Raw genomic sequence first — 26,882 nt, 5'->3', positions numbered from 1 at the left:
TATGGAGAGTCCATCTCCCTTCCATCATATATTATTATTATTATTATTTATTATTCATTGATGGCGATCAATATTTTATGGAGTGTTTCTTCAGGCATTTCCCCCATTTCTTTTCTCATAATCATCAAATGTCAACAAGTCATTCTTTCATGGGAAGTGTGCGTATTTTCTTCTGAACCCGATCAATAGGAATTCCGAGTCAGCCAAAGGGGTTAGTTTGAAACTGATGGAAGCTTCTTCATCCTCCACCAGAGGCTAACTCTGCTGCCTCTACCGTGCTTCATTGCGTCAGCTGGTCCAGTTGCATGTTAATAGTTGCTTTAGCGTTCCCTCCGCCTAAGTTAAAAACCAGGACTCTGGTCATGGCCTCTGCTCTGTATTCTGAATGCCTGGCTGCAATTCACTTAATTCCTAAAGCATATGTCCAAGGCTCTAACAGTGTGATGTTGAGGCAATAGCTTAGGCTGTTGTAACTTCTGGGTCAGGTACCGTCACACTTAATCTTATGGCTTCCTTGAAAAACAAAACGGACCGCAGTGACTCTCTGCCATCTTCTGCACAACGTTACTGCCACGGCAACTGTCTTGTTAAATCTTTATGCAATATCTTCAGCCTACCAGTAGAGAGGGTCTGAAATAGAGGATTCTGTTTTAACTCCTCCTGCACCCTCAATCCTGGTGGCTTAGTTGCCAGTCATGGACGTTAGGAGTAACATTTTCAAAAGCTCCTTCGGCTTAGGCATTTAAGTAAATGAGAATTAGTCTTGAAGTCACTTAAGTGCTTTTGGAAATTTGACCCCAGGCCAGGAAAATCTGACTCAGTATAAGTAAAGAGAATGGCTTTGATCCGTTCAGCAATGTTGTCAGCTTTACGAGCAATGGGCTGGACTGAGCACTGAAGTCAGTGCAGTAATACTACTGTGAAAATCGTGTCAGAGGAGAATCAGGCCCAGTGTGTGTTTATCTGACATTAGTCTTTGACTCAGGCTGGGTGCTATAAGCCGATGCCTGTTTGTCAAGCTACTCCAAGATCTCTAGACTGGTATATCCAACCTAACCAGAGGCTAAGATACTGGCTCAGGTTTATTCATACCTAACCCTAAAGAGCTCGTCTCTAAGAAGATGGTCTTGTTAGAAAATATTCTGCCTTGTATTTCCTATGCCGTATATTTTTCTTCCCTTTTCCCCTTCCCCACCAATTGCTTTAGGCCAAAATCCTGGTCCTTACACATCACATTTGTTCCATGCAGAAATCCTAAATTACATCAATGGGATTTCTGTATGCAAAACAAGTGTAGACTAGGCATTAGTCTAGCCCACAGTGTAGACCACAAAAGAGAATTATGCCTATAATGCATTTTGTATTGTGGTGGCTATTTTTCATGATTCTACTATATGTTAGCTGGATGAAGTCTGCAGCAAAGTATACGGACTAGTGAAGAATGGGAAGAAAGGGAAAAGAAAAAATAACCCTGCAATCCAGATGGGATTATTTTCCCAATCAGAAACAAAATGTTTGTCCTATTTCATTACATTTTAGCTAAGAAGCCTAATTATTATCTTTAATAAAAACATGTAAAAATGCAAACTGCATTCCTGGTGGTTGTTTTTTTCAGATGTACTGTGTCTAGAGCTAAGGTAACGAGTGACAAAAATAATACACTTAGAATATTTATGACAGATGGTTCTGCTAAAGGTTACCGATCAAGGGCTTGATTGCTAACCTGTACTCATAAGATTCAGGGTATGGCTACGCTGCAATCACAAGGTGTAACTGCAGCTCGAGTAGACATACCCAAGCAGAGACAGCAAGTGGAGACAGAAAGACAGATGAGGGAGCATAAAGAAACAATGAAACAGTATTAGTCAGCATGATGGGCTGTGGGGGTCAACCCATCAGGTACCTAATCATTGTCGAGTTTTTTTGTTGGCATTAGGACAGGATTGAGCACTTGGTGAATAAGGGCTGTTGCATCTGGGCCCTCTTTTGCAAACTCTTTCAAGCTTTATAACCTGCCGTACATTAAAATATCTCAACCCTTGAGGTCTATAGTGAGAAATATTTAGGAAATATCTACATTGGATTATATGTCTGTAACTTTTGGATGCTGACTTGCATAGCAACAAGAAACATCACAGAGGGGGGTTGAGGGAGGAAAATAAAGAGCAAATGCTGCAGGTTGCTTGGCTTACATCTTTCCCTTTTTAAATGTCTGTTCCTGGGTGGTCACTAGTGGCCAGAACTGTTGGGTAAACATGCTTGAAGGGTGGGAGTTGCAGGAAGGAGTGTTGCCTTTGTTGTTCCAGCCAAAGAATAGATAATTTATAAAGCACTGTGTGGAAATTGCCTGGTAGATTAGGAAAGATCTCAGATCCAAGTGGGGAACTCAGCTCCCCAAGCCCGATCCTTGTCAGATCAGACAAGAAACACCTGATCTGAATCAGCCAAGATACACTGGAATCCTGCGCTCTGCTTCAAAGCACAACGACCATGACTCAGGCAGCGTGGAGTGCTTCTTCCAGACCACCCCTGAAGAATGTCAAAAAGATGTCAGTAGGGATGAAGTCTTCCAGAGTCATCCTCCAGCTGGGAGGCTTAATTAATTCGGTCTGGCGCACCTACAATAAATCTGCATATGATCTTGTGACTCTTCAACAGTGGAGTGACAGTGGCCCACTAAGAAAACAGGTTTTTCAGTTTCCAGCCACATTCCAAAGACACAATTAATACAGTCACAGAGCCATATTCAACTCCTATTGAGGTCAATGGGCATTGGACTGCATCCATATCCCTTTAGGCTGGGATTTTGCAAGAGGCCTAAGGGAGTTAGGTGCTCAAACCTTTTGAAATCTGTTAGGAGCTGGATGCCTAACTTTCCAGATGTCTTCTGACTAGCCTTAAACTCACGAGAATTAGGATGACATTATAGGGGTATAATATTGACCGGTGAGTATTGTTTACTAGTTTGGAACATGGATGGGAGCAAGTAGAGGAACATAAGGAACTGGGCTATTTGCTATGATTAGGTGCCTGTTATGTTAGTTTGAGGCCTTGTGGGAGGAATTATACTAAAGGTTGGATTTTAGCTCTAATCACAGCAAGCTTAATAACCCAGTTACTTATGTCCACCTACTTGCCTCCCTGCGTGTTCCAAACTAATACACACAGGTCAATATATCCCTATAATGTCATCTTCTTTCTAGCGAGCTGAAGGTTAGTCAGAAGACATCAGGAAAGACGGTAGATCAATATGCCTAAGACCCCTTTCTATATCCCAGCCTTCAGTCTGTTGTTGATCCTTTCACCAACTAGTTCCTAAATGTAGCTAGATTTTTGTCTGTCAGTATCTTGTTGTCAATTTGGACAATAATTTTGCTTATACACTGAGCAAGACATGGCTAACATCTGACACAGACATCTCGCAAGAAACTGTAAACACCTACAGATAACTTGTGAGACAGTCGGGGTCTCGGGGTAAAATACATAGCGTACCTGGGATCTCCGCTTCATCATTTGTAAGACACTTTGAGATCCTCAAGTGGAAACTGCCGTGTAAATCAGGAAAGGCCTTAAGCACCTACATAAATCCTGACTTCACTGGAATTCAAGGACAAGTATGAAGTAAGCCTGTTTTTAAGTACTATCCTGAGTAGGGATACTTGCATGACTCAGAGCCCCATTTACAGATGGGCCTGGGTCACAAATTGAGATGTAGATCTAGATCTGAACTTCACCAACCATTGGGAGTGTCTGGCTCAGGACCACCTCTATTATTATTTACCTGGTGACTTTTTCCAGCACAGAAGCTGGGTTCAAACACTTTTGAACAAACAGGGAAAGTGCTGGAGAATGATTCAAAGCTGAATGGTTTCCTAGACAGAGAACAAGATGCAGTTGCACCTTGTATGGTTCTGATTTATTTCCTAATAAAAAAGATATAAAATTCACTCTTTGGGAGCCCTGCTTTGTCTATGCAGAAAATGGACCTGGATAAAGGAGGCTGGGGTATTCTTGTCCTCCTGTTGTAAAAGCCAGCGGAATTGCATGGGGAAACAAAATTGATCTCTACACTTCATGGGAGGCAAAGGGCCATGGAAGCTGGTTACCCAGCTGATATCTATTGCCATCAGAGCCTTGGGTATCAGAGTCTTTATTGCTGTTTGGGGAATTACCAACACAAAGAAAGAGAGGCCACATCCAGTCATGGGCCAACAACTGATCTATACATTTAACAAGACTTTTCTGGGAGTGGAAAGCAACACAAAAATTAAGGTATTTATTAGGGAGTGATTGGATAGCCTGCCGAGCAGGCTCTTTGAGTATGTCGGTCTGAGAGAAGAAGGGCTAATTCTGAATGGACGAAGATTGGGGGGAAGGGGGCGGTTATTTTTTTTTTTATCTGCTCTCCAGTTCAGCCCACTTGAAATTCACCTCAACATCTTTTTTTTTCCCCTCCCGAATTAAAAAAGAATGACATGCAGGAAGGGCTGTTCTGGCCCAGCCAGGTGGCCGTGGCTAAAAGTAGGTACTTTATGGATAGCTGATGAAAGATCAGATATTGGAAAATGGTGCCTGGTGAAAGGAGTCACCTGTTACTGAAAAGACCTGTTCACACCTGTGTCAATGTGAAGCTTTCTCTTTCTCTTGAAGGGCTCAGGTATATCAAAGGGGTTTTCTTTTCTTTTCTTTTCTTTTCCCAGTTATTCCCCCACACACCTGTCTGGTCTCCTACCCTTCCGAGAGATTGATGTAGCTCAGCACAGTGCAAGATACCTGCTACACTTGAACTAATATCTGTTTCTCCCAGTATATACGATGGCCTGGATCCTTAGCAGATGTAAATCAGTGTGGCTGTGAAGAAGATATCAAAGTCCATAAGCTTGACTCTTGGTCTGAGAACACATTTACTTCACTGCCATAAACCAATTCCTTTGCGGGGGTCTATATAAGAAACACATTAAGTCTTGACATTGATCCCCTTTCTACCCCCCAAGTCAATTGTAAATAAAGGGAAACAGTTGAAATGGGCTTAGTGGCTGTGACGTGCTAGATGACACATGATTTAGATCTCAGATGTCCTGGTGCTTGTTAGGCTGAATGTTGTTGGTTGTTGGGTGAGAGGAGGGAGGGATTCTTAGTTTCTTACTAGAATGACATCAAAATGTAGAATTTCCATTTGTTTTTAAAGGAAATCATCTTGATTTTTTTCAGAGTAACAGCCGTGTTAGTCTGTATGCACAAAAAGAAAAGGAGTACTTGTGACACCTTAGAAACTAACCAATTTATTTGAGCATAAGCTTTCGTGAGCTACAGCTCAAGTGAGCTGTAGCTCACGAAAGCTTATGCTAAATAAATTGGTTAGTCTCTAAGGTGCCACAAGTCCTCCTTTTCTTTTATCTTGATTTTTGTGTCTTGACTAGTTCTGCTTCTTACCCTTATAAAAACAGAGTATCCTTCAGTAATAGCCCCCAAACTTACTGCTCACAATACTTCTTTCAGGGGGCCAGATTCTTACCTCAAGTGCACATGGACAGTGCCCATTGTCAGCAATGGAATTTACATGTGTGCACCGGTGGGTAGAATTTTTGTCAGCAGTCTTGGTTTCCGTTCTTGGCCCTGTGACTCACTTAAACTCTCTGTGGCTCGGTATGTTCACTTGTAAAATGGGGACTCATTTGCAAGTGCACCAGGGTCTTGGATGGAAGGGGATGGATTGTGGTGGTGTTTAAATGCAGGCTCAGTGACTTGAAGCTGACTGGCTCTTGATGTCAGCGGTGGTGCACCTGAACTGTTTATCAGGCCTCCTTGCTTTCAGTATTGTGGATCTTTAATTGGGAGGTGCAGTGGTAACTCATTCTGTGCAACTTTCATTGTTGTTATAGGGGGAAAGCACAGCAGGAAGAGAAGAGAAATAGAATTTTGTTTGGAGCTGGCTCTCCAAATTCTTCTCCGGACTGAGAAAGCAAAACGGCATTGAGGAACCAGCAGTGTCCCAAAGGAGCCGAATATCACCATGGGGCTTCCCTTGCAGGTTTTGACCTGTGCCATCATAGCTTTGCTACACCACCATGTCAACGGTGGGCTCATCAAGAGAATTATCCGGCAGAAGCGGGAGACCGGGTTAAACGTGACCTTGCCGGAGGATAACCAGTCTGTGGTCTTTAACCACGTCTACAACATTAATGTACCCATGGGCTCCCTCTGCTCTGTGGACTTGGACTCAGCTAATGAGGACGCAGACCTGAAGCCCCAGCCTGAGCCAAGCAAGACCTACCAGGAGCACACGGTGAACGAGGGGAACCAGATTGTCTTCACACACCGCATCAACATCCCCCGCCGGGCTTGTGGCTGTGCAGCTGCCCCTGACATCAAGGATCTGCTGAGCAGACTGGAAGAGCTGGAGGGGCTGGTATCCTCTCTACGAGATCAGTGCTCCAGCAGCGCTGGCTGCTGCCACAGCGGCCTAACAGCAGAGGGTAAGGCGGGTGGGCGAAGCTGCTGCGTAGCAGAGTCTGGCTCCTGGCTGCGAATAAATATGAGAGCTTGTTGAAAAACCGGGGAAAATGAACCCCATTCATTCTGAAGTGCCATCAAAATTGGAAATATTTTTGACCAGCTTGTGAAATGTTAAGATACATTTGCAAGACTTGGATTATCCACAGGCCATAGCCAGACAACTGTTGTTCATGAATCCCTTTGGTTCATGAATCACTCGGTTCATGGATCCCTGTGGGGCTTAGGCTGCAGATAAGCAGCCACAGGCCTAGAGGGAGACAGCAGCAGGTGAGGCCAGAGGCTGAAACATGGGCACTTTGGGAGCTCTTATCCTGAACACGTAGGTGTCTGGATTAGGGTTTGGTGGGAGTTTTGTGGATCGCAGCACAGCCAAAACTGGGGCTTAGGTGCCCAAGTACCTTTGTGCATCTGGGCTTTCAACAAAGCCATGCTTTATAACAGCAGCTGAGAATCAGGTCCTATAGTCTTATGATTATCATTTTGTAAGGACAGAAAGTATTATCCACTGGCCTGGCCAGAAATCCATCAGCGGGTCGTGCCTGTCGACTTCAAAGTGCTGCACAGACTCTAATTCCTCTTCACTGCCTCCCCACTCCATCTTATCCCCATGTTACAGATGGGGTAAATGAGTCCCTGAGACTATATATGCCCAAGGCAGCACAGCCAGTGTGTTTGTACAGCACCTAGCACAATGGGTCCCCATTCTTGGCTGGCCGTTGGGTATTACTGTAATAAACATGATTAATAATAAATAATACATTTTAAAATTCTTACCATTATCTCTTTTTTAAAATTTCAACATACCTCTGCTCTTGTTGGGTTTGGTCGGTGCTGTCAGAGCAGCAGAATGAAGTGTGAGAAGCCATTTTCAGAGTATATTTGGCACAACCCAAACCTGAAGGGTTTAATCTTACACAAAACTTTTGGATATTTATCCACGCCAAATTTTTTGAGATTCACCCATCCCTTAATCACTATGTGATATTTGTGTGAGCAGGCCACGAATCCAAGCTCACTATCCACATTGGCATCATCCCACTACTGCCACCATTACCATTTTTTAAGAGAAGAGGTAACAGTTGTCCTTGGGTTCAGTGGATGCTTACACCTGCCATTTTATACAAGATTATAAAATTTTGTAACCCTGACCCGTGCCCTACGAGCAGTACCAGAGTTGTCTTAGTAACAATCTTGTGTGTCTAACTTCTGTGACGCACACCACAATCTGTTAGGTGTAATGAGTTTTCTGATTCATTGATACAGGACAAGTGGACACCACGCCGTATTGCAGTGGACGAGGGAACTACAGCACTGAGCACTGTGGCTGCATTTGTGAACCTGGCTGGAAAGGACCCAACTGCTCAGAACCAGAATGCCCGAACAATTGCAACAACAAAGGCCACTGTGTCAATGGAAAATGTATCTGTGATGAGGGCTTCACTGGGGAGGACTGCAGCCAGCTCACCTGCCCCAATGACTGCAGTGACCAAGGCAAATGCATCAATGGTGTCTGTCTGTGCTTTGAGGAGTACACCGGTGAGGACTGCAGTGAAGAGCTTTGCCCGGTGGCATGCAGGGAGCATGGAAAGTGTGTGAACGGTCGGTGTGTGTGTGATGAAGGCTTCACCGGTGAGGACTGCAGTGAGCCGCTCTGCCCGAACAACTGCAATAACCGTGGGCGCTGCGTGGAGAAAGAGTGTGTGTGCGACGAAGGCTACACAGGTGAAGACTGCGGCGAGCTTATCTGCCCCAATGACTGCTACGACCGTGGCCGCTGTGTCAACGGGACCTGCTACTGTGAGGAGGGCTTCACCGGGGAGGACTGTGGGGAGCTTACCTGCCCCAACAATTGCAACAACAATGGCCGCTGCAGTAATGGGCTGTGCATCTGCAATGAGGACTTTGTGGGCGACGACTGTAGCGAGCGGCGGTGCCCCAAGGACTGCAACAAGCGGGGGCGCTGCGTCAACGGGAAGTGCGTGTGCAACGAGGGCTTTGCTGGCGCCGCCTGTGGCCAAGTGAAGTGCCCCAAAGATTGTAACAACCGGGGCCGCTGCGTCAACGGGCAGTGTGTGTGCCAGGAGGGCTTCATGGGCGAAGACTGCAGTGAGTTGCGGTGTCCTAGCGACTGTAGCAACCGGGGCCGCTGTGTCAATGGGCAGTGTGAGTGTGACGAGGGCTTCACAGGCGAGCATTGCAGCCAGCTGAAGTGCCCCAACGACTGTAACAACCGGGGCCGCTGCGTCAACGGGCAGTGTGTGTGTGAAGAGGGCTTCGTGGGCGAGGACTGCGGAGAGCTGAGGTGCCTCAACGACTGTAACAACCGGGGGCGCTGCGTCAACGGGCAGTGTGTGTGTGAAGAGGGCTTCGTGGGCGAGGACTGCGGAGAGCTGAGGTGTCCCAACAACTGTAATGAGCACGGGCGCTGCATCAATGGGCAGTGCGTGTGCGACGAGGGGTACATGGGGGAGGACTGTGCTGAGCTGAGGTGCCCCAATGACTGCAACAACCGGGGGCTCTGCGTCAACGGGCTGTGCCAGTGTGACAATGGGTTCACTGAGATCGACTGTAGCCAACAGCGGTGTCCCAGTGACTGCAACAACCGGGGGCTCTGCGTCAACGGGCTGTGCCAGTGCGATGAGGGCTTTCAAGGAGTGGACTGCGGTGAGCGATCCTGCCCCAGCAACTGCAATGACATGGGCCGCTGCGTTGATGGGCAATGCATTTGTGATGACGGATACGAAGGGGATGACTGCTCCAATGGTAGGTTTTAGTGTTGGTCTCAGCCAGCCAACCACCCTTAAATTACCCTCTATTTGTCCGTCAGCGAATGGAGATTTAAGGGTATTTTTTAGAAAGCCGGGGTCTGATTCGGATCTTGTTTACGATGGTATAAACCAGGAATGACCCCAGTGAAGTCACTGGGGTTAAGGCAGCATTTGGCCAAGGTGACCAGAATTCTTGTTATCTCTACTGTTCTTGGGTCTAATAGTTTGATGACCAAGAGGCTAGTGAGGCTAACACTGTAGCTATGTTTCTCACCTGGTATAAATCTGTACAATTCCCATGGACTTCAGTGGCTATGCAGCGATTTACAAGTAGCTGCCAATATGGCCTCCTGCACTTTTACTTTCCCATGACACTTCTTCTATTGTATTCTTCTGTACTGGTTGTAGCTAAAATACATCTGCTCAGCCAAGGGGAAAGCAAAGAGTCCTAGAACTAGGGAGTCAGCTGGATTTGCTAAGGGAAGTAGCTTTTTAAAGGGTAGAGGGAGCTTTGACTCGAAAATAAGACTTGTGGCTCTCCAGGAATACTGGAGTATAGGCTAAAGACTTCAAAGGTTGACAGCCTGAGTTCTGTATATTTCTGATAGCCAGGTTGCAGATTAAAGATAAGTTTCCTATGTCGGATACCTCTTGTTCATGCTGAACTGGGAAAGTGGGGGTTTGCATCTGCAGCATAGCAACTGTTTCAGGTGTACAGAACAGAGTGCGTGCCACGCTGTGGCACCATGCAAGGAGAGACCAAGGAGCTCAGTTGGTTGACTGCTCCTTGGGAGTAAATCAACCTGTGGAATGGACAGTCTTGGCTCCCATCCTCTCTGACTTGCTGGTCAGCAAAGCTGAGTCAGCACTGGGAGTTTTGTCATTTGCTGTTAGCACAACCTATGGCCCTTAAGACAACTTGCAGTCACTCCTGTAGGAGTTTCAGAGGGGCAGCCGTGTTAGTCTGTATCAGCAAAAACAAAGAGGAGTCCTTGTGGCACCTTAGAGACTAATAAATTTATTTGGGCATAAGCTTTCCTGGGCTAAAACCCACCTATTTTCCACTCCATGAATCTGATGAAGTGGGTTTTAGCCCACGAAAGCTTATGTCCAAATAAATTTGTTAGTCTCTCAGGTGCCACAAGGCCTCCTCGTTGTTTTTCCAATAGGCGTTGTAACTCTTGGGCTATGAAACCCTGCTGTGTTCCTTTTGCTGTCCCTGTGGTGACATTTCCAATTCTTTATCTCCTCCAGTTTCCTCCCAGCAGAAGAATCCTGAGTCTTAGTTTGATCTCCCACCCATGAAAATCTGGAATAATTCCTCTGAAATTGTTGAAGTAATTCCAGATAGCTGGCCTCACCCAAGCTGACAATAGGATTTGAACCCAGGATCTTCAGCTAAACTCATGGGCCATTAGCACTTCAGATAAGTCACTAAGTCCCCTAACAGGCAGCTCTGGTGGCCTTATAAACCTCTGTGCATCAGCCATTAGAGGGGGGCGTGTATTACTATGAACAGGAGTTGCATATGGGTGTGACAGCAGAAATTGGCCCATTGTCTTAATGTCTCCATTGATTTTTTTTTTCTCCCCCTGGCAGTGTCCTCTCCAAGCGACTTGACAGTGACAGATGTGACAGATCAGACGGTCAATCTGGAATGGAAGAATGAGAATCTAGTCAATGAGTATCTCATCACCTATGTTCCTACCAGTGTTGGTGGCCTAGAACTGCAGTTCAGGGTGCCTGGAAACAAGACATCTGCTACCATCCGTGAACTGGAGCCTGGTGTGGAATACTTTATCCGTGTGTTTGCCATCCTAAAGAACAAGAAGAGTATTCCAATCAGTGCCAGGGTGGCAACCTGTGAGTTTAAAATAAATACAAATCTCTATATTTGACCATCTCTCTGCTCCCTAATATACATTTACTTGTCTCTTTTCTTTTCTTTGGGACTTTTCTTTTTTTATTGTTCTTTCTCTTTTGTATTCCACTTGAAGTCTGGACCAAGCCAGAGTCTCCTCAGTTTTCTTTTCCAATCTCTTCTTGCAATGGTATGCCTTCAAAACGATAGAATTACAGTACTGGAACTTTCCTGCTCTGCATGAAGCCTTCCATTGAATATCATTGGGTTCCTGTAAACCAAAACTCTGTCTACTGTCATGACAGGCTACAGTTTAAGGCTTTGGGACTTCACCTGTAAAATCGTTTTCATGCATTCACGTAAAAGCATTTGGCTCAGTACTATTGTAATTGGATTTTCAATGCTTCCAAATACAAATCACTTTCATTGCACATCTGTCTCACCTTTCTCTATGATATCTCAATGCCTTTCACTACTGCAAGGTTCAGCCTCTTGTAAGGCATGCCATGCCGTACCATACTATTCTATACCCGTGGCCCTCTAGCCCTATAATAACACTATTATAAGCTGTTGCTGTAGAATATTATGCTTTATTTTTAAGAGTAATGTGCACCATCAAAGCCAGATTAAATAAGTGCATTCACTCTTCATTATCCTCATGTTTCAGTCTTGCCACCTAAATATGCTCATATATTTCCAATTGGCCCACTTGAGAAAGCAAAGGCATTGTGGGTATATATAATATATTTAACTTATTGCATGCATGTGCTAATTACTGTGCTTGGAAAGGTTCTACGGAAGGGAACTATCACCTGTAAGTAGAAGGGGCTAAAGTCTGATCTCTGCTTTAACATGTAGTGCTGCAGTGTACCACAGAACTGCTAAACTGGCAAGTACATAGCTATGCATGTCTCTTAAAAGGCACCAACATATCTGTGGGTGTGATGGACATTTTGGCGGGGTGGGTCTGGAAATCAAGGATGATTAAAAAGCCCTTGTGGCTGGAGAGGTGGGAGGGAGGAGTCAGGATGGTGGATAGATTTTCCTATCGTTTGGGTCCCAAATTAACTCTGGCATCTTTGGGGACAGAAAAAAAGTCATTCATCCGTCTACAGAACCCACCTTTGCTATCTGTCCGCCGTGTGTTTGTTCATTGTACTAGTTGCCTATCTATCTATCTATAGCACCCATCACAGTACCATGTAAGCATCTTGGAGTATCTCAAAACATCCCCAGTGATTTTCACCACGGTACTCGTTTGTGAAGACCTAGTTTTCTGATCTGTGGGAACACTATGATCCATGTAGCTACCCTCTTGCTGTTTCTCCTCATAGATCTGCCTGCTCCTGAAGGTCTGACATTCAAATCCATCAGGGAGACATCTGTGCAGGTGGAGTGGGATCCTCTGAACATTTCATTTGATGGCTGGGAGCTCGTCTTCCGAAATATGGTAAGGAAAAAGCTCATCCCGTGATGCCTCCATGTACAAGTGCAGAGTGTTGGGCTCCTTTTATGCTGCTTTCAAACTAGAGCTGGCCAGAGAATGCCCATTTTATTTCATGATAACTTTTGAGGGTTTAAAATTCGTTTTTGTTCCTCATTGGAATGAAAACCAAACTTTTCCAATGTTTCCACAAAATGGAATTGTTCCAAAAGGTCTGAGTTTGGATTCAGTGCTGTCTCCCTGGAAATGACCGGAGAGTCCCTCCATGGACCTCAGAAACCTTCCCATCAAAAACTTCATTAAAATCAGTTTGTCTTCAGGAAACGTTAGAGTTTGGATGAATAAAAAAGCAGTTAGTCCAACTTGAATTTTAACCAAGTGTCTTGTATGTTACAGAAAAAGGAAGATAATGGGGACATAACCAACAGTTTGAAGAGACCAGACACATCATATATGCAGCCAGGTCTGGCACCAGGACAACAGTATAACGTGTCCCTGCATGTAGTGAAAAACAAAACCAGAGGACCTGGGTTGTTTAGAGTGTTTACCACAAGTAAGTACTATTCTGTTATTTGGTGTACTCTGTGGAGATGCTAAACTAGAGGCAAACCAAGCCACACTTTCAAAAGTTTCTGCTTTTGAAAACACATAGCCGGGAAGAACTGAAGTAGCTGACACAAGGAATGAGTGGGTTACCTGTCTGGGGAGGAAAGGAGATGTTTCTTCCAGCTGGCCGTGGTCCAGCATACATTTTATTCCCATTCAGAGAGTGCAACAAAGTGAAACTGGCTCTGCATCCTTAACCCACCACATGGAAACTATTTGGCACCAGCAGGAGTCCTCGTGCAGCTGAAGAACTTGCTTGGACTGCTGCTTATCCTTGCTGTGCCGGTGCAGGACCGGCTCAGTATACGTCCCTTTTCCTTCCTGTGTAACACAGCACTTTCCATCTGCATCGGTAGAACGTTAAGGGCCATAAGGAAGTCGACATGAAGATGAGTTTCAGCTAATAGGAGCCACGTATTTGAACTTTGCTTTGATTCAACTATGAAGGGTCAATGTCCAGACTGTGTTTGATCTCTCTATGATGGGATCAGAAAATTCATGTTTTTCCTCTTTCCTTAACAGAGCTTGATGGCCCAAGCCAGATTGAGGCAAGAGATGTGACAGACACCACAGCTTTAATCACATGGTTCAAACCTTTGGCTGAAATTGATGACATGGAACTCACCTACGGACCAAAGGATGTTCCAAGGGACAGGACGACCATCGACCTCTTTGAGGATGAAAGCCAGTACTCCATTGGGAATCTGAAGCCACACACAGAGTATGAGGTGACGCTGATCTCTCGGCGTGGGGACATGACCAGCGACCCTGTGAAGGAAATCTTTGTCACAGGTAAAGAGCTTGTTCAGAAATGGTCATAGCTTCTTGTCTTCTGCTCTACTCCAATCACCATCAACACATCCATGCGAATTAGCTGTAGCATGTTGCTTCACTTCACAGTTGTTATGCCAGCACAGCACTGTACCAGTCATAGAGGTTTATGGAAGTCGAGTAAACTTTTCAAAAGTGACTTAGGAACCTAGCTCCCATTGCTTTTCCAAGAGACTTAGGCTCCTAAGTGCCTGCATCTCTTTTGAAAATTGAAATTAGGTTCCCAGATTCTTTAGGACCTTTAGATACCTTTACCTTGAATCTCCCGTTTCCCGCACCATCACCACCACCAAACAGTGTTCCTCCTACCTTATCTGCCTGCCTGTGTGTTTACTGATCTAAAGTTTTCCTGTAACTGCCATTACCACAGTGCCTAGTTCTGAACAGATGCATTATTCTGCCTACATCCATTGTGGATTAGAAGAGAACTCTTCTTTTTTTCCCTTCCTGGGTCCTGGGAATCTCTGCCTGCTTTGATTTTTAATTCAGTTTCACCTTTGGTTATGCTGGGAATGCTTTGGTAAAAGGTGTGCATTTTAGCATGCAGTCATGCTTTGTATCTGTTAATGGAGCCATATGACAATGCTGGGGAATAAATGGAACAAGGAGAATGAAATCTTCTTTTGCCCCAGGGTGGAGTTGTTTCACCAAAGCAGGATTTGAGTCCGTTATGGGAGTGAATTATGACAGCTCATGGAATTTTTAGATAAAATCCCTATTTCACTCCAAGAGATGAGACTCCTTTAGGCCAGGGTTGGAGTGTATCTTCTGAATACTGAATTCCAGGGCTGGTCAACCATTTCCCGTCACACCTTTAATGTGATGGAAAATTGGGTTTTCGATTAAACAAAATGAAAAAATTTCACAGGAAGTGTCTGCTTTCCTTGAAGTGGCAACTTCTGTGGGAAAATTGATCTTATCTTGTAGATGGTACCATATGCCAGGCGTATGAATCATTCTTTCCTTCTGTCCTGAGAGAGAAAACCCTTTTTCCCTCCTCAGACTTGGATGCACCGAAGAACCTGAAGCGCCTGTCTCAGACAGACAACAGTATCACCTTGGAGTGGAAGAACAGCCAAGCCAGCATCGATAACTACAGAATCAAGTTTGCTCCCATCTCAGGTGGAGACCATGCTGAAATAACTGTGCCAAGGAGTAACGAGGTCACGACCAAGGCTACACTCACAGGTAGGATCAAAGTGAGATTGTTGTTAATGTAACTGGCACCAGTAACCATCTGGAGATCTGACCTCCTATCATCACGATGCACTGTGGCAAGGTGTAAAGGCATGTAACGGGTTACAAATAGAAGCCGGGTACCTGCTTGCCACATGGCTGATCTGGGGCAGGTCTCTAAAAACAAAGAGGAATCTACTGCATGGATAATGCCTTGTCCTCTCCCCTCACAGCTGTTGACTGTTTTGAAATCTTAGGTTAATAAAACTAGCCATGAATAAAGGGATCTTGAATTGAACCAGAGTTTGGGCTTTATTTTATGTCTCCAGCTGGTGCCTCAGCCCACCATAATATTTATATAATCACAACATAATTGCATCAATATTCAATAAGAACATTGTTTTCATTAGGGTCTCATAAGCTATCTAGAGAGATCTGATCTTCCTTTGCTATGAATGGAACTTTCCCCAACTCTAAGAATTATATCTGCACAGCAGAGGAACAGGAGACCCACTTAGTGTAAAGGACTGTATCTTCTGAATGGATTACAAAGAATTTACAAAAATGTAGCACTATAAAGAGTCATATTGGAGAGATGAGAAGAGAAATGTGGATATATGAAAGAGACTTTAAAACCACACCAAAATCCATGCAGATTGGGATAATAAGTGTATTTGAATCTTTTATGGTAGAGAAGATATTCAGGATGTAAAAGACTTTGAAGATGATTTACATACCAGGAGACTCTCATTTTTTACCAACTTGGGTACATTGTGTCTGTTCCTGTCAGGAGCCACATTGTCAGCCTGAGGGCCAGATTTTTAAAGGTATTTAAAGATGGGATAGGCACCTAGTGGAATTTTCAAATCAATTTTGAAATCACTGGCAGTTGATTTTGGGTAACTTTGAAATCTCTCTAGGTGCCTCTCTGAATCTCAAAAAAAAAAAGAGTACTTGTGGCACCTTAGAGACTAACCAACTAACACAGCTGTTACTCTGAAATCTGACTCTCCAGGCACCTAAATACCTTTAAAAATCTGACACCAAGGCTCCGGCTCCCCATGCCACTTTTGCACGTGCTTGCAGAAGTGAGCGTGCACTTTTTTATGCTTGCAGGTTGACCTCTTGCCTGCAAGTTAGGCAGCTGGGATTTTCACATTCAACACGAAGTCTGCACACTCGTGCAGGTTACATTTATTTCAATCATAATCTCTTTGAGGTGGGAATTGTCACTTTTTATGTGTTTGTACAGTGCCTAGCACACAGGGACCCTGATCTTGGTTGAAGTCTCGAGGTAATGCAATGATGATAATAAATCACCAAATTGACTGTGCATGCAACCGGTTATTCTTCCACATTGGAGGCCCACCAGAGAGTGTCTGAAAATTTGGCTCTTCATGTTCATAGAACAGGAAACATCCGGCGCCACTATAGTTTTTCTTATTAAAAACAAAACCAAGAAACTATTATCTAGCACCATCCCTAAACAGTGACACATCTCTACACATTCACCGTAGGTCTGAGACCTGGAACTGAATATGGCATTGGAGTGACAGCAGTGAAGCAGGACAGAGAAAGCGCTCCCGCTACTATGAATGCTGCAACCGGTGAGATGATCCTTTTTCTTGGCCACCCAGGGGGAAAGAGCAAAGAAAGCTGGAGTTGTTCAAGAGCCCCAGTTAGGGGCCAAGTATAGAAGTCTGGTAAATTGTGCAGTCCTTGTGGTCTCTTCCACTAAAAGTGAATGTTGTTGCTGGGAAAAAGAGAGAAGCCCACAAAATACGGTATAGTCCAGTTCTAAACATATAAAATGTTAATAGTGGGTCCAATTAACCATTAGGACAGCTTAGTGAGGGATGTGGCAAATTCTCCATCCCTGGGAGTCTTTTCCCCGGGATTGGAGGTCTTCTTAAAAACTTGCTCTAGTTCAATGGATCTCAACCCTTTTTGTACCCAGACCTGTTTCCATACTGGCATCCCCCTTTCCGTTACCGCTGTGGGAAGGGCCGTGCAATTGCAACCCCCTGCTACCTGTCTGTGGCACCCACTCTCCCCATGACTGCCAGGCTGAGAACCTGTGCTCTAGTTTCATCACACGGGCTCAGTGCTGGAATTACAGCTGAAACTGAATGCCTTTTAAAAAATGAATAAATGAGGGGGTCAGATTCTGCCTCTCCTCCATGCAGCCCTGTTGAAATGAATGTTAGTGAGGGAGATCTGGATTCAGTTTGGTTTGCACATAAACGGAACTTCACCTGCTACTATTTAGACCAAGGAATAGGGTCTGAAAGACATAGAAAGGGAAATCAGGCTATCATTATACAGTGAATCTATTAAGGCAGCAAGAGTAATTATGGCTTTTTCTGCAGTTAGCTGAGAGAATACCCACATGGCAGTACACAGCTCCTGCCCTGAGGAACAGAAAAAATTCTGATGTATAAATAACCTCTGTGGTTTAATGTGCAGATCTGGATAACCCCAAGGACTTGGAGGTCACTGATAACACTGAAACGACCCTCTCCCTCCACTGGAGAAGACCACTGGCCAAGTTCGACCGCTACCGCCTCACTTACATTATCCCCTCTGGGATGAAGAATGAAATTGAGATACCAGCAGATAGCACCTCTTACCTCTTGCGAGGGCTGGAGGCTGGTACAGAATATACCATCACCCTAGTGGCAGAGAAGGGCAGGCACAAGAGCAAACCCACAATGGTGAAGGAGTCTACTGGTAAGTAACAGCATCTGAATGGGTGCACTGTGTCAGATCCTCTTAAAGAGCATGTGAGATGGTCCAAACAAAATGTCACCAGCTTTCCAAGATGCTGCTGGGGAGCAGCTTTGAATATGTCAGCTGGCTGTAAAAACCTGGTTTCTCTCTGTCTAGTGTGTGAAAGCCTAACTGAGGTGTAGCCATGCCTTTTCCTTATCCCTTTGTTTTTCTCCATCTCCTCTGTTGTGTGCTTGCTTATCCCTTAAGGTGACCCACACAATACACTTATTCTCCAGCAGGGAATGTACAACCTCGTTCTTTGCTTTAAATTGGACGATTTTGTGTGTGTCGGTCTAATGGTTTATTTTGTTTCCCTGCACTCTAGCAATCAAAGAAGGGGGACAAAGATGTTAACAGCACACCCCTTTAACATTCCCCTCCACCACCTTAATGAATTTTCATTGCAGCCTTTCTTGACGCTGGAAGCATCAAAACATGGTTGGAGCCCTCACAATTCCGCTTTTGCCTGTCACCATTTTTCTCTTTCAATAGGAGAGGAAAGCTGATGTCCTAATGTTAGTCTCAGTCCCTTGAGTCCATTGGATACCACAACTGCTACACTTCTCGATAAAAGAGAGGCCATTCGTCCACCAGTATTCACCTTGAGCAGTACCCTATTCCTCAAGGAGTTTCTACTGAAGTCAGAGGGACTTCTTGTTGAGTAAGGAACTGTTCAGTGTGTAAATGGGGCCCAGAGATGGGACTGTGTCAGGCTATGGCCTTAGGGTAAAAGATAATCAGCTCCTATATGTTTTCAGGGTGTTTTATGTTTAAATATTGTGGGCTAGCATTCACCTGGTATAAATCAGCAGAGCTACACTGAAAACAGTGAGGTTACAACAGTTGGCACCAGCTGAAGATCTGGGCCTCGGAGTTTCATTTTCTTTCCTTCAATTCCATCTAGAGTACAAACCCATGCAAGAAATCTCAGATCTTACAAATTAGCAGCTGTAGACAAGAGAACATTGCCTGGTATTGCGAAGTCTGAAAATTGAAGTAGGCACCTTATTCTGCTGCCACACAGTCAATCCAATCCAACCCAACTTTATTTTCCATAGTATTTTTCATGCCAGCTGTACCTATAAATGCTATACAGAGTTGGATAATTCAAGACAGCTGAGAGTTCATATGCTGTAAACATCCACATTAAGTAAATTGTATGATGAATAAATAAGGCCAGTAGCCGAGTGGGAGAAAACTCAGCAGGCCCTGATACACAGAACAAAGCCAAGGGTCTACACTGCAGGGATGAGCAAACCTTTGATCTTTCCAGGGTTGTTTCTCCCCCTTCTCTTTGAAGAATCTTCAGACCCTCACAAGAAATGCACATAGAAGGTGAAAAGTCTTAAACAACATACATCAGAAGGACCTTGATGTGGAGTTTCACAAGCTAGTCATGTCTAGCATCAGAATCAAATCCCCTCAAACCTTATTCTGTATCTTCTTGTGATATCTTAAAAAATGCATGAAAGCAGTGTAATTTTTTAAGCATTTGCTCTGGGCCGTGAATAAACTGAGAGGCTCCTGAAGCACCAGAGAGGCAGCAGCACTCGTTGATGTAACCTATCTCTGGGATCTGTCCCTTGACTGGGGATGGATGCATCCCAAATGCATAAGAATCAGGGGCTGTAAAATAAGATCTTGTGGATGTGTGAACTGGGGGTACAGTACAGGTACAGCTGCTTTCATGATTCCGTCCATGTTCCAGCGTGTGTGAGATCCTCCAGTCCTCAGGCCAAGCAAAACAAATCTTGTTAGCTCTCACATTCTGCCTACGGCGAGAGATGGCTTTTGCGCCGCTTCACCATGGGGCGGCGGGGGAGTGCTTGCTCTGAGCAGCAGGGAGCAGAGAGTATCTGATTCAAGTGGAAGGCACCAGGAGCATGAGTGGGACCGAACTAGCTCTTTGTATTCTAGGAAGGATGCAGCGGAGGAACCCAGGGGCGCAGCTTGGAAACACTCGTTCATTAAAAGAGAGATTTGTCCTCCGCACTGGAAAAAAAAAAAAAGGAAACTGATTCACATGCAGCTTATAGAGCGCAACCTGCTTTAGGGCAGGGAGTATTTGCTTTCAAAGTTCCCTTCTTTTACCCATGTTGTGTATTTTAGTCTTTCTCCTTAATCCTCCCTGACTTCTGTTTGTTCAGTCAGGCCTGCAGAGGTCAGGGAGCCTTTGGTTTGGTTTGCAGGGTTTTTTTGTTTGTATCTGCCAATTATCTCCTACTGAAATCCTGTAAGATAGGCATTGCTCCTGTTGAGCTGAAGACATTATTTTCTTATGTGTTGTATGTCTGGCTGGTTCTCCCTCATACTTTCTTCAATCTCCCTCTGAGAATATAAACAACATCCACCCCCTTTGCACGCAAGCACGCACACACAAATTAAGAATCTTTGCAAATTGTGTAGCACGCTGGCAAAGAGTGTGTGTCACAATCTCCTTCAGTGGCCAGCCCATTAGTGGATAACAGTCAACTACTGCTACCAAGTAACGGAATGGATCCTTTAGCTCATGTGGTAGAGGTTTGTGCTTTGGTGCTGAAGGTCCTGGTTTCAAAATCTGCTTAGACGGTAATAAGTATGAAGTGCACAGTTCATTGACTTTTGTTCTTTTGAAAAAAAGGAAGGAATTAAGTATTTCATATTCTACCCTTTGCTTGTTTATTTCTTTATAGCCACACATAGTCTAGATCTAAAGTGGGAGGCGACTCCTGGCCCAGATGAGTACTCTGGATCTTGGAGCTCAGAGGCTTCTGGGATGGGGGAGGATACGCTGAGGGATGTTGTGGTCTCCAATGTGACAGCGCATGGCTTTAGTCTCTCGTGGAAGGTGGACTCAGGAGCCTACACTAGTTTTGTGGTGGAGTACAAGGAGGTGGCATTGGCAGCTGGGCCTCTTGCAGAAGTCTTCATGCCTGGAGACTCCTTAGGCACTGTGATTGATGGCCTCCAGGCTAACACATCCTATAAAATCAAGGTGTACGGAATGATTGGAGGACAGCGCTCCCATCCTCTTGAAGCTGTGGCTACAACAGGTACATCCTTTCAGTTGTTAACTAAGGGGTCCCTAATCATGGTCCACTTTGTCAGTTGTTCCACCCAGGATCATGGTATATTTGCAGTTTAGAATGACATGAGAAGCAAAGAGGAATAAGCCATGTATTAGCTGGAAAGGCCATTTCTCCAGCATATCTTTCCAAATATATTTATGGAGGCAGATAGTCAATTTGTAGTGTAACCACATAGCCCAGCTTTGAGGAAACTGAGCAATCAGATTGCATCTTTGTTTCTCCCTGCTCCAGTTCTGGAGCGATGCCTGAGCAGCATAATGTGGATGCTGGAGAAGGAGGGACAGTAGTATGTTACGCATGAGTGGCATGTGGAAATAATGAATGGACTTTATAATAGCTGAGTGCCTGCTTAACATTCCTCTGCAACAGTGCACAGATTATTCAGTGACTACTGGCATGTCTTGGATGAGATGCTTTCTTGTCTATGGAAGTGAGTTACAGGTCAAGAGCTGAATGGGAGCATGGCTTGGAGAAGGCAGCTTCCTACTCTGTTGAATGACTAAAGAAGATTCTTTCTATCTGCTGAGGACCCTTGACAATATTCTGTGTCAGTCCTTCTTTCTCTTATGGCTTCTGCTTGTCTGAAGTTTTGTCCCCGTTTTCCCAAGCTCAAAGTAACATTATCAACAATGAATATGAATGAATGTCAGCCTGACAGGAACCTGCAGTGGTTATCACTGAAAAGTAATTTGCCAACAGATGCTACACAATTACCACATCGGATTCCTGTTTAAAACAGAGGCATAAATGGGTATTGCAGATATCAGTATCTAGTGACTACTGGCAATACAGAATTTTTAATGGTAGCCATTGTGGTATATTAATCCACCACAAGTAAGACCTTAAATCAGATCCTGGCCACCAATTACTTCCCCTTTGTTGTTCTCCAATGGTACAAAGCTAGCGTAACCATCTAGCTGAGACAGAAGAGAGGGATATTTAAATGGAGGGCCCAAAATAAGATGGAGGTTTCATGGTTGACCCTGATGCCAAAATCCTATCTGGGGAGGGTGAGAGCCCTGAGGCATAGAACTTGGGTTGATGGAAGACCTGGCACTGAATTGATTGTGGCCACCTCTTTCCAATAAATAAAGCAAAAGACAGAAACAGGAAATAGTAGAAAGTAACACTCCCAGCTCTGTACCAAGCACCCAGAGAAATCTGACTTCCAGGCAGGACATTAACGTTCTTCATAGTGAAAGTACTAGTGAGGAATTAAAATGGAATTCCTTTAGAAGGCCCAAGAACATCCGTATAGGAAAGAATAGGCTATATGTATAAAAGGGACACCTCCATTTGAATTTTTTACCCTCAGGATAATAAATATAGGTATTTCACTTTGACAAGGAATTCTCATAGCAATTTATCTGTTGTCCATCCAAATGCCCTTTCATGTGTTTAATTCCTGTGCATTTGCTATTCACTCATCGTTCTACTAGGTGACATTCTGTCTGTCTCTCACCCATCCATCCAGAGCTTCTAGTTTGTCTCTCTTTTGTCCAGTTATCTAACTGTTGTTATCTTCACATGTCTCTGCCACACACCCACTTTGTTATTCAACAATCAAACTGTTACATTTTCTGTTGTCCATTCATCTAGTTGTTAACAATCTCTTATACATTGATAGCTATCACTAGCTACATTACCTGGATGTTTTCCATGTATCCAGCTATCTTGCATTTCTGTCTCCGTTCTATGTCTGTACACTAAGCCATTCATTTTTCTATTATGGGTTAGTTTTGAGCTAATCTGGTTTTCTCTCTACTTATCATCCATTCATTTCCCCTTTGTGGGTCTTGTTATTAAACCCTCAAACAGTATCCCTAGCTAGTTTTGCAACAAAATGATTGTAAATAATATGACAGTGTAGCTTTACCTGCATGTCATGGGCCAATTTATGCCCTGCAACTCCAACTGAAGTCAGTGGAATCCCATGGGCAAAACTAAGGGCAGCATTTGGCCCAGTATGTTTAACCTACTGGTAATAGTTAGATCCAGAATTCAATACTAGTTGCAAGGGTGTCCCCTTCATGTGAGTTACTCACTGGAGTTATCATATACTCCACCATCCTTTTTTCTATTATTAGCAGACTGCATGACAAATTAAGTCCTTGCCTGCAAATAATAGAATAAATAATTAAAATGGAGTCATTTTCTGTAGGGCTGGACAGAAAAAAAGGAAGAAAATTGTGACTTTTTTTCCAAAAATTCCTCTTTTTATTTTGGAATTACAAAAATTTTATATTTGGGCAATTGAAAACCTTTGATCAATTTTGAAGCTTCTCAAAACCAATAGGGGGAGGGCTAGAATTTTGTGGAAATATCACTGAAATCTTTCCCCTTCTTTTCTGAAATTGTGAAATTTTGTCACATTTCTGAAATTCAGAAATGGTCAACTAGCTCTAATGTTCACCCTGTCCCCTCAGTTATTTGTTTATCTCTGCAGCAAGTGCAAAAGGATGTATAAAATCAGTCTGCCTTTTCCGCTCACATCTTTCCATGCTGTGCGTTCTTTTCTGCACGTCTCCACGATCTCCATTTCAATTTGTCTAACGGACCCCGTATCTCTATGATAATTTTGCTGTTCCCCCTAATTCTGATGTTCTGTGTATGTATCCAGTGCATGTCTATATAGTGGGATGTACTCTACAATATATGTTAGCTAGTAGCATGCATGTAGAGTGGTCAACATTTAGGCAGCATTTGCCTTCAACTAACACACACCTCATATTCTGCTGTTGCCACAAATACTTAGAAAAGAACGGGTGGCAAGTCTTGGCAAAATGCAGCCAGTGTAACAGCAGTTCACAGACTCGTAGGAGGTTAATACTTAGATGTTGCATGCTTTCCTCAATTTTTCTCCCCTATGGGTATCACATGAACATAATGACTCTGATAAGTTAACAACTATAGGCTAACTCAGTATCCTCACTGGCAAAATGGGAATTAGTATAGTAATGCTCATGGTAGGTAATGCATTATCATGGTAATAAAGATACTGTCTTTCATTTATACAGTATATAGATTCTGGTCTCAGACTGGAGTAAATCAGGTGGAACTCTATCTAAGTCAGTAATAGAGTTACACAGATCCATGACCAGTATGAGTGAATGGTTTCCATAGGCTTTCAGATTTCTTGAAGATCAGCAGAAAAGTACTTTACATGAGTGCTGGAAATGTATTTTCTAGATATCGCTTTTTCTTTTTTCTTTTCTTTTCTTTTCTTTTCTTTTCTTTTCTTTTCTTTTCTTTTCTTTTCTTTTCTTTTCTTTTGCTTCAAGATGTTTTAATTGTTCTTTCTCTCTTCAAACATTTTTGTGCTATGCTAGTATTTTGTCAGTTTGGAGACAGATATTGAATCGAGGCTACGTACCCATGCTGATCTGCCTGGTGGTGGAAGGCTGCTCACTGTCTTTTAAATGAATGCCACTGAGACAAGAAAGCAGGGGAGCCCTTTCAGTGTGGAATGATGTGGCTCATCCACGAATGAAGAGATAATGCTGCATGGCTAATTGAAGTCTCAGAAAAGTTCTCTGCCTGTTGCTCTCCAACTGCGATGGGCGTTCTCTTTTATCTGTGCAATGCTCAGAATCCCAAAGGCTGATAGTGGTCTAAGGCATGTTACTCTTGGGTAGCATGGAAACCTATGCACAGAGCAAGTGCTGGCTCATCTCTTTGTCTTGTGGAGCTCTTTAAAGAGAGAAGGCTCACATTTTATTTTTTTTAAGAATGAGGCATGTGTACAGACAGACAACAGCTCCATGTCTGTTTTTCTTCAGGTAGGAAGAAAGTTAGCAATGCTACTGCTATAGCTGAATTCTCAGTCTGTCTTAGATATGTTTGCAGTCCTAGCATGCATTCCATTTCCCGTTTCCATCAGCAGTTTTACCCGTCATATTGTGTGGATAGAAGGCATGTTTAAGAGATTGAGGGCCAAATTCTTAGCCAGTGTAAATCAGCATAGCTCCGTGGAAGTCAATGAAGCTATGCTGATTTACACTGATGGCCCTGTATCTCTACTGAAAACTAGTGTCCTTAAATTGCTAGCTATTGTGATTGATGCTCGAGAGCTACCATTGAGTGTGGCTGGTATGAGACTGACATTATGCTTTGTAATGCTTCCTGTGCTTATGTCCTGGATTCAGTCTCCAAACAATCAGCTACCCCATCTGCTTTCTCTGTGTCTAGTGATCTTTAATGCAAACTGCAGAAACTAACCATTCTTAGATGTTAGGCATCGTTTGGTTTCTTTGCCTTTTATTTTATTTTATTTTATTTTATTTTATTTTATTTTTTTAATAAGGAAAACTTAACTTGTGATTTACCTCTGTTTAGCACATCTAGTCACAGCATCTGGAGAATCAGACAGCGAAACAACACTTAATCCTACCAGCCCAGCACCTACTGAGCTAAGTTACTTAACAAATCCAAGCACTGATTCTCACACTCTGCTTTCAGTACCCACTGATTTTTCCACCCTGGAATTCACTGCCCAACTTCATGACCTTAAAATAACGGGCAGGACTTTCAATAGTTTCACAGTATCCTGGGCAGCACAAGATGTGTTATTTGATCAGTTCTTTATCACCCTGAAAAGCCTGCCCAGTTTAAACAGGACCCAGGAAATCTCTGTGCCCGGAAACCTACGAGAAACAGAATTTATCAATCTCACAGCTGGCACACAATACCTGATTAATCTCCGTGGAAGCACTCAAGGTCAGCTCTCTCAGTCACTGGATGCTCTAGCTGCCACAGGTATTTTCTATGGATTTTGTTATCCATATGTTCTCATTTCTGCTTTGACATTCTGGGTTTCATCTTGTACTGCGGTTCCATTGCAGAAATGCCAGGCTTCATGAGAGATGGCTTCCTTCTGAAATTATTTTCTGCATGGGACAAAACTCCTGTTGCTTTGGAATGAGTTATGTAGCATGGACAGTTCCCCATCCAGCTTTTGAAGGGGCATAGCATTGATTCTCCCTTTACAGATTGCATGCAAAGACGGGATTCGATGCATCAGCTATTTACAAGACACATGGAAATAGCAGGATATGTGACTGGGTTTGTTTGGATTGTGATCCAAACAAAAGGAAGATTGCAAGGAGGTAGTATCTGGCAGTGTTTCCATGGAAGTGGTGATGTCTGAAAGGGGGAAAAAAAAAGATTGTAACACATTGTGAGTGGGGATTTTCAGAGTTTTTAAACAGCCTCTTATTTTCCTTTTGCACATTCATTTCTCCTTGAGCAATACAACAGTAAAAGGAAACAACCATATAAACTCTGAGTGCAATTCACTAATGATCAGGTACCGAGATGCAAATGTAGAGTTGGAGAAACAGACAATAAACTAGTAATACTCCCTGTCCATGTGCCAGTAACAAAATCACTGGTATGGAAATGGCTAGAACAGTCTCATCTTTTTCTACGACGTGTTATATCTTTTTTTTTTTTAACCTAAGAAACATCATCTCTTCATCTCACTCCCCATGTTGTTGTCATCTCTGTTGTCATGTATGGTCAAGGCTTTACTGGTGAGGCTGGCCGAGCTCCCCAGCAATTGGAATTGGTGCATTGCATGATTTGTGTATGAGAACAGGAAAGCATGATGGGAGTTAGATGCATTTCCAGATCAGACATGCATGTCCCTGAACAGGAAACTGAAAGGAAAAGTGTTTTTGTGAGCCTGCGTCTTGGAAGAGAATGGAAATTGAATTTTATGTCCAGGGAAATCTGAATGGCTTTTAAGTTGTTATGGCATTTGCAAAATAGGTAATGTTTTTCCTTGAAAGACTTCGCTGTGACTTGACTTCTTTTTTTGGGGGGAGGGGGGTGTATTTTGA

General features: G+C 43.7%; 1 protein-coding gene across 1 annotated transcript in view; it reads left to right on the top strand.

Moving 5' to 3' along the window:
* Positions 1-6,013: 6,013 nt before the first annotated feature.
* The window catches only part of TNC (tenascin C), a 56,100-nt gene continuing 35,231 nt past the window's right edge, over positions 6,014-26,882 (top strand). The window contains exons 1-11 of the mRNA XM_077835792.1: positions 6,014-6,476; positions 7,780-9,279; positions 10,884-11,147; positions 12,480-12,595; positions 12,986-13,142; positions 13,718-13,987; positions 15,029-15,214; positions 16,720-16,809; positions 17,669-17,932; positions 20,647-21,006; positions 25,378-25,797. Coding sequence (XP_077691918.1) covers positions 6,014-6,476; positions 7,780-9,279; positions 10,884-11,147; positions 12,480-12,595; positions 12,986-13,142; positions 13,718-13,987; positions 15,029-15,214; positions 16,720-16,809; positions 17,669-17,932; positions 20,647-21,006; positions 25,378-25,797 — 4,090 coding nt within the window. The remainder of the gene's footprint in view (positions 6,477-7,779; positions 9,280-10,883; positions 11,148-12,479; positions 12,596-12,985; positions 13,143-13,717; positions 13,988-15,028; positions 15,215-16,719; positions 16,810-17,668; positions 17,933-20,646; positions 21,007-25,377; positions 25,798-26,882) is intronic.

Source organism: Eretmochelys imbricata, chromosome 16 (genome assembly GCF_965152235.1).
Source record: "Eretmochelys imbricata isolate rEreImb1 chromosome 16, rEreImb1.hap1, whole genome shotgun sequence".
NCBI classification, from domain to species: Eukaryota; Metazoa; Chordata; order Testudines; family Cheloniidae; genus Eretmochelys; species Eretmochelys imbricata.
This window is presented reverse-complemented; position numbering and strand designations above follow the sequence as displayed.